Here is an 11978-nt window from a genome sequence, read left to right on the forward strand (position 1 = left end):
ATAGGCAGCAGCACAACTGTTTTCAACATTGATAAATAAGAATTTTTGTTGAGCAGCAAATCAGCATATTTGAATGATTTCTGAAGGATCACGTGACACTGAAGACTGATTTCACCAATAGATGCTGGAGAGACTTCTTTTAACCAAACTATTGAACGGTAATGCAAGTACACTCAATATTACGTAAATGGACTAATACTATCAGAACTGGCTACATTCTAAAAAATACAGCACTGTCCTTCAAAAGAAAAAATGGAACTAAATGTGAATGTGGAATGAGTCTCTATATCAAATGACCCTTTTGGCCTTTCTGCCTTCATTTGGGTTGCAAATAATCTTCTCACCTTAGAACTCACACCTTTAATTAAATTACTACTGGGGGGTCTAAGCTGTTAATTACGAAAACTGTGTGTGTGTGTGTGTGTGTGTGTGTATGTGTGTGGGAGGAACACTGGCCGATGTAGAACAATAAGTGAAGGGGCTACTCAGCCCCCCAACTCTAACACAAACTCATTTAAATATTTCTTTTCTTTAACTATCCACATTTCTTTCTCACCAGTCTCTTAGCAAACTCCTTATTTTCAGACAGGAATCCATAGCCAGGATGAACCTATAAGACAGAGAAAGAGACAAAATTATTTACCTGCATGCATCCATAGAATTAATGTTATACAAGTGACATTTAACAGCTTCATCGCATCACTCAGTTTATAGATAATAACATTGTCCAGGAGACCATATGATAATATATGTCCTTGTTTACACCAACATGGATTAGGCTCCAACTGTGCTAAATTCCCCTGCGTTTTACCTTAGACATGTACACACACTTACAGCTTGAGCTCCAGTCTGCTTGATGGCGTTCATGATAGCATCCATGTTCAGGTAACTTTTACTTGTAGGGGCAGGACCAACACACACAGCCTCATCAGCCATCTTTACGTGAACCTGATGGAATGAAATCACAGGAAAAGAGACAAAGTCTATATATATATATATATATATATATATATATATATATATATATGTATATAAAATTGCATTGTGACTTTCACTCATTTAGGGTAATTAGCATGCCTGCAAAGTGTCACTCTGATCTGTTGTGGAATGCGCGTACAATTCTCACTATTAACTAGTTGCTTATTAGCAGGCCTATTATTAAAGCTGCAGTCCGTAAGTTTTGCCTCTTTGTCGTCATCACTGTTTGAAAACCTGCAATTGCAGCTGTTTGTGGAATTATCTTCCTTGCGTGGGTTGTGAGTTTGCACGGCTCCAGCGCGGATGAATCTAATGTTCTGAAGATTATATGTGTGGCAGTCAGTCACCGCACCGGTGTGGATATTTACTGTACTTCGCAATCATAGATTCTAGCCTACGTCTTGGAATATATGACCTAAATAAGAATTTTCACCGTATATTGTCATCTGAACAAGTAACAAGTCAGCCACGTTTGTTCTGACCAACTGAGGAAAACAGCATTACCATAAATCTCGCTACCAATGGTGATTGAATCTAAAGATCGGTTAGCTCATATCACATCAAACCATGAAAATTATTATTATACTTTATTCTCAAATTATTAATGTTAACAACATCAGCATTGGTGACTATGAGTATAGTGTGTATTAGCGTGTAGATTTCAATTTCTGCACAGTCTAATCTAATTGTCATACTCTTCGAATTTCATATTCAGAAATTATTTTAACCCAAAAAGCTAATTATGCTCCACTTGAACTGGTTGTCTTTAAAATACAAATCTTGTGTAATCCCAGGCTATCTGTAATCAGAAGCACATAATTTAATTTCATTCACATGTGTTTCATAAACACAATCCTTTCTGGATTACAATCCGCCATCAAAATGATACATTTAATTATTCTGGCTGCTGTGAGAAAAGGCTATAAACAATCCGTCACCTGCAGGATCCTCACATGCGATAGTCTAGTGGACGGGACAACTTATGTTTACAGACGTGACGTAATGACACAGCAGCATGCTCAAATTTCCCCACGAAATCCTACCCGTACCACTCAAATTAGAAAACATTATTATAAACTTACCGTTGTGAATCAGGCTAAAGTAAGGCGATAGTTTTGAACACTGGTTGGTTATGTACTCGCTCAAATATTGATTTCGGATCATTTTTAACCAAAAAAAAGTTACGGACTGCAGCTTTAACATATTGGCTGTTTATTAGTACTTATAAAGCACATATTCTGCATGACCATATTCTACATCCCTAATGCTACTCAATACCTAAACTTAACAACTACTAAACTAACTATTAATAAGCAGCAAATTAGGAGTTTATTGAGGCAAAAGTCGTAGTTAATGGTTTGTTAATGGTGAGAATTGGACCTTAAAATAAATTGACCGAAATTTTTTATTTTGATGTTTACAGGTCAATTCGACCCATTTATTTCATTATTTATTGCATTATTATTTAGACCTGATTTATTTATTTATTTATTGTATTTTTTATGCCAGTTTCTCAACCACCCTTTTAAGGGAATTACATTTATGCATTTGGCAAATACTTTTAACCACTGAAACTTACACTGCCTTTAAGGCGTACATCTTTACCAGTTCATGAACATTTAGATTTAGTTTGATGGAAATCGAACCCACGACCTGGGTGTTGCTAATGTCAGGCTATGTAGTTTGAGCTTCAGGAAAGCATGCAAAAGAAGTACTTTTACAAAGATGTTTTTAAAATGTAGATTTTTTTTTACTATGTTATAACCAGTATTGCATGTTATACGCGTTTATAACATGCAATACTGGTTATAACAGTTTATGTAAAAAAAATGTTTTTTTCAGATTTTTAACCCAATACTTTAAACATTTAAACACTTATTTTCATAGTTGTTAATTCCAGTTAGTCGTCTGTGCAAATGTCTGTGTGGCCAAGATGTCGTCACACACGGTGTGAAGCAACTGTGACAGTGAGCTGACGGAGTGACAGACCACACAATGGGGAAGCATTAATATTGACAACTGCATCAACAGGGGAGGTTTGGAAAAGACTCGCTAGCCAACTGCTGCTTCTCTGCTAATGTTTTCCACACATGTGTAAAAAGGGACACAAAGTTGTTTTCCTTCGCATTTAACGAGGGTGACGCAAACAGAGGTAGAGGAGTTTCCAAGGCACTCAAATGAGCCCAACAGACTGAAGCAGCCACATACAGCAACCTCTGACTTTAAGGATCATCTTACTGAAGAAGTGATTATTGAATTGGATATTTTTAACCGACTGTAAATTATTTTTGTTTACAGAAACAATTTCTTAAATTAAAATAAACACTACTTGGTCAAGGTTTTGAATCACACAGACAAATCTCTAGTGAGTGCTCTCTTTAATGAGTATTCCGTCTGAGTCTTTTAATGGAGCGCAAAACTTGACGGCTCCCCACCATTTGTTTCAGGAGCCTAATAAACGTATTTTTCTGTCAGCACCAACCCTGTGAACTAGATGCGGATGCGGATCCGGCTTACTTTTAATGGACCACTTTAACGTAAACGCTAAATTTCTAAATAAATTATTTTATCTTTCGTGATGTTTCAGAAAATGACATAAGAAAAGATAAAAAGTCGAGTTGAAAGAAAGATTCTGCATTAGGAATGTGTTTGTAAAATATTTGAACATCAATCCTGGGGTCAGTATATGGACTTCTAATGTCAATTTGTTCCCCCATACAGAGTCCAGATTATCCCCCACTGCTCTGGTTTAAACATCTTCATTTAGATCTTTGGAAGCTGCATGCCTCTATCAAACTCTCATGCATATGGAATAGGAGGGGGTGAAAACTGACAGCTATCAATCATGGCAATAGAGGATTACACTCCATGAAAAAAATAAAGGTGAGGAGCAAAAGCTTCGGTTTATCTTGCAATGCTTGTAAAAGTGTAGTGGGGTCTAATTTAGATATCAGTACCAGACTGCCTCCAGATGACTAGCCTGCTTCAGCCAATCTATTTATTCATTTCAAATGCTTCATAGTCTTCATGAACAGCATATACGGGCAGTTGTATTGGTAATCTTTTCTTTGATATGTGGAAGTTTTTCATGAATTATCAAACATAATTTACAGTGGGGTCAAAAAGAAATGAAGATGTTTCTATTTAGCATTTTTCTAATTTTATACAAGGATTTTAATTAAATGATACTATCATTTAAGTTAAAGTGAAAAATGTATAGTTCACCCAAAAATGAAAATTCTGTTATCACTTCCATGAAATTCCAAACCTGTATGAAGATAAACAGTAACCAATTATTTGTTTGTTTATTACCAGCATTCTTCAAATAGGTCATACAGCTTTGGAACAACATGAGGGTGAGTAAAATGATTCTATTTATTTGCTTTAAATACTTCAAAATCGTATTTTTTATGCCATTCCAGCATCAAGGCCAATTTCATGATAAGAAACAGAATAGTTTAATACATAATGACAACCAATAAATAAACTTACAGCAGAAACTTTGTGCTCTCAGACTTTTGAACCTCAATGTATTTGTCTTTTTTATTTAGGTAATATTCATTTCTCTCACCGCACTAGAGTCCACATCACTGTGAACTGCGACTGTCTTGATGCCCATCTTCTTACATGTTTTAATCACCTATGAATGGAAACAAAGAGAATATTTAACAGCACATGAATGGGAATGTTTTTATTTTTTTATTTCATAGTAGTAAAACTGTATTGAAGGTAAAAGACATCTAGAAACTTCATGTAAAGATCATACATGTAGGACTTCAAAATTTAAAATGATAATGGAAAGACAAAGCTAATGTTTTGCCTTAAACACACTGAAAGGATCCTTGCTGGTGAAGAACACACTCTCTCACTCACCCTGCAGGCAATCTCGCCTCTGTTTGCGATGAGGATTTTATCAAAGGTCTGTGGAAAGGAAAAGGGAACAGGGCGATTAAGACATTTGTTTTGTCAACACTTGATTTGTCCACAGTGTGTGTCTCTAACGCTGACTAAAGCTCAACTCATTTAGCTGTAAGTGAAAGCAGTTCAACACTCACTGCTTTTTAGATGACAAGAAGAGAGAAGAGATAAAGATCAAGTTCTAAGTGCAGAACTGAATATAAGAACTGGATGAACATTAGGGGTGGGAATCTTTAGGCACTTCACGATCTGATCCGATTCCAAAACAACTCTTGAGCTACATTTTTTCCTAACTAATTCTTCTGCTGTGCAAATACAACTTTACATTTTAACCAAAATTGCCATTTCTATGCTTTTTATTTATAGTTGTAAACTCTGTTAGTCAGAACTGCCATCTTAAAAATAGGGGTGTGAATCTTCACCGGTTTCACGATTCAATTCAATTACAATTACCATGTCAACGATTCGATTCAACTCAATATCACGATGCGTCACATTCTCAATATTACTGCACATGGCTACATTTTCATATACATTTTATCTCAAATTTATTTTGTGCAAATTTTACTTAATTTTTTTTTATTAAATTATATAAAGCAGGCTACTTTTTAAAACAATTATTTATTTTAAAAATAAGTGTTCTTTAAAGGGTTAGTTCACCCAAAAATGAAAATTAGCCCATAAATTACTCACCCTCAAGTCATCCTAGGTGTATATGACTTTCTTCTTTCAGACGAATCCAGTCGGAGTTATATAAAAAATTGTCTTTGATCTTTCAAGCTGTTTAATGGCAGTCCAGCGGGTGTTGCATGCATCCGTCCAAAAAGAAGTTAAATAAAAAGCGCCCATCCATAAAAAAAGTGTCTCACACGGCTCCGGGGGGTGAACAAAGGCCTCCTGTTGTGAATCGATGCGTTTTTGTAAGAAAAATATCTATATTCAAAACGTAATAATCACTTTAATGTAGTTTGCGCCAACAGTTGAACACGGAAGCAGCTCCGGGAGGATGACCTCGCGTTGCGCATGCGCCGCTCAGAAGTGATGCACGCGGAAGCGCAGGGGAGAGATCAAAACAAAACACTGGTCACTTATTAGAAGTACAAAAGGAGGATTTGTAAAGAATAATGTCGGGGGATTTTGATATAAGCCAAGAGAGGTTTTCCTTTGCTAAAGTAAGGAAACGTTGCTTCCTTTGATCCTGTAAACAAACGATGGTTTTCATGAGACTCACCGGCGCATGCGCAACGCTGAACTCATACCTCACCAGCCCAGAGCTGCTTCCGTGTACAACTGTTGGCGCAAGCTACATTAAAGTGATTATTACGTTTTGAATATGGATTATATATATTTTTCTTACAAAAACGCATCGATTCACTACAGGAGGCCTTTGTTCACCCCCCGGAGCCGTGTGAGACACTTTTTTTATGGATGGGCGCTTTTTATTTAACTTCTTTTTGGACGGATGCATGCAACACCCGCTGTCTGCCATTAAACAGCTTGAAAGATCAAAGACATTTTTAATATAACTCCGACTGGATTCATCTGAAAGAATGACTTAAGGGTGAGTAATTTATGGGCTAATTTAATTTTTAGGTGAACTAACCCTTTAAGTAGGCTATCCGAAAGTTTACAGACAATCATAGTTATGGGTTTTTCTTTTTTCCTCAGCATTATTGCTGTTTGATTATTACTGATGAGATCACAGACAGTGGCAGCTTTAACAGGCTGCATTCACACCGATTCACACTAATGCACATTTCTATTTTGATATATCAGATGTTTTGTCCTGTTCTGAAAACATAACTGACTGTGATTACATCAATTTCATATATAAAACTATTCGGAGATGCAAGTGCATTTAACCGCAGCCGAGATCGAGCTTCAGGACATCAAACACAAAGCACATGTGAAAGTCTGTCAGTACATGAGTTTCGTGCATCTTATACGTACTGCATTCCAAACGGCATAAATGAATGCATATCTAAAGTAAAATACTGTAATAACAGCGGGTGGAAGCACACACTGTCAAGTAATACGCACGTGTCTCACAACCCATATTCTGTGCAATGAAGCACACCGCGATTGTCTCTAGCGCACATACATGCCACATGCGGGGGAAAACCATGCTCAAATCGGAAAAAATCGATTCTCCGATGCATCGTGATTCTCTCTTCAACTATTCTGAACATTTCAGAATCGATTCAGAATCGTTGAAGAGAGAATAGCGATGCATCGGAGAATCAATTTTTTTCTCCCACCCCTAATGAACATCTATCATAATTAAACTGTATCAGGTACAACAGGTAGAAAAACTACTTTATTTATAAACTACTGTTGGGTCATTCCGTGTTAACTCAACCAGAGGTCCCCAGCTCAAATTTTTGATTTTGTTAATATTTTTTCTGTGGAAAGACAAACATGAATAGTGAAGAAAGCCAAAATATTTAATGTCACAGATTTACATTTACTGAGTAATCCACTATTCTGTAGCGGGGATATTAAACTATCTTGAATACTTTTAGAGTTACAGGCATGCAAACTTTGGAAAAAATAATATTTATGGCACTCAGACAGGTATGTTCTATGCAATTGTATTGATAGAAAACCACAAGTTTCAACATTATTTGTTCTTCAGATATTTCTCTTTAAAAGTAAAAAGTATCAGCTGTATGTAAAATGACCCACATTTGGTTTTTGACCACTGAAAATGTGTACAATTTATGGAGCGGCATTAAGATCTCCATATCTCTGGGATTGAACCACCGAGGGCCTTTAAAATGAAGATACCAAAAGGAAAGTTTGTTAAAAACCAGAATCTAAAAATATATTAAGATATCTTTAATACTTCTTTAGTTAAAGGCATGCAAACTTGAGGCAAAAAAAAAAAAAAAAAAAAAAGATTTTTGCCATCTTTGAACTGTCACCGTTGGCATATAACGAAACGAAAATTGCTAAAGTCAATAGATTTTACTAATAGACTCATAATAATATATCATAATAAAATAATGATGCTGCCAGCTTTCTACTGTCATTTTTTTTACCCCCCTCTACAAAATAGTGGATTACTCAGTAAATATAAATCTTTGACATATAATATTTTGGCTTTCATCACTATTTATGTTTGTCTTTCTACAGAAAAAATATTAACAAATTTGAGAATTTGAGCCGGGAAAATTTGGTTGATTTGACATGGCATGACCCTGTTATCTATTCCATAAAGTGCAGTAATAAACATACACAAGTTTAAAACGAGGGCGCTCTCGATGATTCTGACTTAAGGTGGATGTTAGTGTGCCTATAAGATCAAAGCATGGGGCTTTGCTAATGTTGTCTGCCACGTGTAAACAATTTATGGAAAAACTTACGGAAGTGTCTGCCTATAAACCATGTGTCAAGATTGGCCTAGGGCAACGTGTATTGAAGAACACATTCCTAAACTCAAAGCATATTTCCCCATTTGCTCATATTGCTACACCCCCACTCCCACAACACACAAACACACCTCCAGACAAAGGCTGATTATGGGAGAATGAAACATCAAAGCTACATGGATGCAACAGGCTTTTGGCAGTGTAGAGGCTGAGAGAGTATGTGAAGAGAATTTTGACCCTGATATGATATGGGGTGTTTCTCAAAATAACTGAGGCATCCTTGTTTCCTCCATGGATATCTATATGTAGATACCACATTCTGCTCCAGACATGTCGGCATGTCCGTCATCTGGGAAAAGTGGAAACTTTTCAGATGCTACTCATCACTCTCACTAAAAAACAATACCATTAATTTTCATCAAAAATGCTACAACAGATTGCAGCATTTGATGATCTAATGATCAATTAATATGCAGAAACATCTAACATTAATGACAAACTAAATCCTCTGAAAATCAGCTTCTAAAGCCTACTTTAGACATAAATATTCATGCACTACTAGTCAAAGGTTTGAAATAATTTTAACGTTTTTGAAAGATGTTTTTTTTCTGCCCACCAAGGCTGTAATTATTTGATCAAAAACACAGTAAAAACAGTGTTTTGCTGCTCAATATTTTTGTGGAAACTGCGATACATTTTTACTGGTTCTTTAATGAATAGAATGTGCAAAAGAACAGCACTTATTTAAAATAGAAATGGTTTGTAAAATTATGAATTACAATTTAGTGCATTCTTGCTGAAAAAAAGCATTAATTTCTTTAAAAATCTTACTGACCTCAAACTTTTGAAAATAGCTTTTTCCATCATTGATAATAATAAGAAACGTTTCTTAATCAGCAAACCAGAATATTAAAATGATTTCTGAAGGATCATGTGATACTGAAGACTGGAGTAATGGCGGCTAAAATTCAACTTTGCATCACATTTTATAATATAAACATAGAAAACAGAGGTTTTAGATTGTAATCATTTCACAATTACAGTTTTTAATGTAGTTTTGATCAAATAAAGGCAACTATGGTGAGCAGAAGAGACTTTATTTAAATTAAAATCATTAAAAATATATTTTGACAGTAGTGTACAAATGAATAATGCAGTCAACTAGCTTTCGAGTGTTCACAGAGCTTTAATCACATGTCAACTGACAAAAGACAGCACCATGATTTAGTTTTTTACCCAACATCTCACTTGGATCCTATTATATGGTCTAACAAACAAAAATTATATAAATCCATTAAAATAGCATGGTGTTCATGCACTAAGATGTAGGAAAGGAAACAAGGATGCACAAGTAAAGAAAAGTGAAGCATCCATGAATATCAAACACTCCTATTATCAGACTTACCTTCTCATTTGGGTCATACACTGTAGAGTACCGGCAGATTATAACACCGCACCTCTGCATAAGACAGACATGCTAAAAGACAGAGAGACAATGCTGTCACCACTGACTGAATGAAACTGTTTATAACAGAGATGCCCAACCAGGACCAGCAGGCCAAAGGTGACCCGTGATGACCTTTGATTTGGCCCACCACTGGAGAAACATCCCATGAAACAGCACACCTCAATTAATCAACTTTTGACCCTTCATAGTAAAACGTTTAGGCACCTCTGGTTTATAAAACTTCGTTCAAAACAAGTGACAAATATATTAGGACCACTAGCATTGTGTTCAGTTACAGTAACAAAAAAACATGAAAGACAGATTTTTTTTTTATAAAGTCAGTAATAAAATTGTCTAAATATTATTCTGAACAACAACGGCATTTGTGTTGAATTCATATGTCTGAAAAACTCCCCACTATTAAAACACGCCTCATGATAAAAAATAGACACACATGTTTTGTGATTTACAGTTTAAATCAGCAAAAAGAACTGACTGACTGTCATTGATAAAAGTGGAAATTAGATCCAATCAAAGATATAAACTGTTTTCAAAGTTATTAGGAATCTTTTAGTCAAATATTAAATACATTTTCGCTGCACAGACAAAACGTCTTTAAATACATTCGGCACAGCTGCATCAGCTAAACACTTTATGAAATTATTTTGACATTGACGTGAATTCACAGTCATCAGTGATAAAGACATCTGGTCAAGATGTACCAGGTCAAGAAAATATGATCATATTACCCCAATTTTACAGTCTCTGCACTGGCTACCTATTAAGTTCCGTATCAGTTACAAAATATTATTACTTGCCTATAAGGCCCTTAAAGGGTTAGCTCCTGCGTTCCTAACTAGTCTTCTACCACGCTACAATCCATCACGCTCCCGGTCGCAAAACTCTGGACTTTTGGTAGTACCTAGGATAGCAAAGTCCACTAAAGGAGGTAGAGCTTTTTCGCATTTGGCTCCCAAACTCTGGAATAGCCTTCCTGATAACGTTCGGGGTTCAGACACACTCTCTCTGTTTAAATCTAGATTAAAGACATCTCTTTGGCCAAGCATTCAAATAATGCATCTCATAATCTTGTACTGCAGTTATATCTGATTAAATGCACATTATTATTCTTTAGTTTGGGTTAAACAAATCAATTTTGCTTGGTTGGAACAGCAGCTACGCTAATTATGTCTCTATTTGTTTCTCTGTTTTGCTGTAACTAGGATTTACACAAGCTTCAGTCTGGATCCAGAACACCTGAGAAGAGATGATGCAACCCCTCAGAGGACCTCAGATGATGCCAACCCTGAAACAACTTACAGAACTACCACATTTTGCTATAAGTTTGATTGCATCATATAATAATTGCTGTTAATAATGTTCATCGTGTTTTATTACGTCTTTAATTGATTTTTTTATAGTCACCACTGATAAGCTACCACTAAATATTGTAGAAACTTAATTTGCTGTAAAGGTGCTCTGCAATGATTTGTATCGTGAAAAGCGCTGTACAAATAAACTTGACTTGACATCTGGTCGTGATTTCAGCAACGATAACAATGAAGGACACACCATAAACTTCTAAGGAGCGAGCAAGTGATGTTTCATAAATAATACTTGACAGTTACGAATCAATGAGACTGTGTATCGTGTCAAGTGAAAATCCTCGCGGATCTTTTACGGCAAGTCAGGACGCTTAGACAGATAACATGGCAAATCAAATCATTAGATTCGTTATATGAATTGTTTTCCATCATGCAGCGACTTCAAATACTAAAGCTCACCTTAACAGCATGCAAAACTCTTTGAAAACCTGCAGCGTTTCTGTAAGCCGCCATGATAGTCGCAGCTGCGGAGAGCAGAGCGGCGCGCTCTTATGACGTAACACACATCATTTGGGGGTGTTTGCCCTCCCGTGGCGTACGAGGCAGCGTGCGCCGCCGCATGCGCTCCAAGAGCGGCCGCGGAATAGCTGGTTGCTTGGGGCGCAAACGCTGCGCTCTGGCCCGGGGACAAATCGGAGTGGTTCAGTTTGAACGCGCCCATGTGTGCCGACTCCATGAAACTCATATCTCTGTCCTGCGTCTCGCTCACAGCCGAGTGATGCCTTGTGAACGTGCCAACCCCTAAACCAGATATTTGGTGGCCGGCATCTAGTAACATCACCACGGTTTTTGATTACAAGATGCGACTACACCCGAGTTTAAAAAGAAAACAAAAGTAGGATATACAAATCTGAGTGGCTGTTAATTGCCCGTAATACG

At 36.5% G+C, this 11978-nt stretch overlaps 1 protein-coding gene across 1 annotated transcript; it reads right to left on the bottom strand.

Annotated features, from left to right (window-relative positions):
- Positions 1-410: 410 nt before the first annotated feature.
- Positions 411-11574, bottom strand: LOC107556714 (propionyl-CoA carboxylase alpha chain, mitochondrial-like). Its single transcript, XM_016239899.1, has 6 exons — positions 11499-11574; positions 9673-9744; positions 4852-4899; positions 4550-4618; positions 835-948; positions 411-610 (listed from the first exon to the last, which is right to left on the bottom strand). Exons 1-6 carry the CDS (start codon positions 11550-11552, stop codon positions 536-538), a joined length of 432 nt encoding a protein of 143 aa, XP_016095385.1. The 5' UTR covers positions 11553-11574; the 3' UTR covers positions 411-535.
- Positions 11575-11978: the final 404 nt, after the last annotated feature.

The sequence above is a fragment of the Sinocyclocheilus grahami genome, unplaced genomic scaffold (genome assembly GCF_001515645.1).
Source record: "Sinocyclocheilus grahami isolate Dianchi unplaced genomic scaffold, SAMN03320097.WGS_v1.1 scaffold576.1, whole genome shotgun sequence".
NCBI lineage: Eukaryota > Metazoa > Chordata > Actinopteri > Cypriniformes > Cyprinidae > Sinocyclocheilus > Sinocyclocheilus grahami.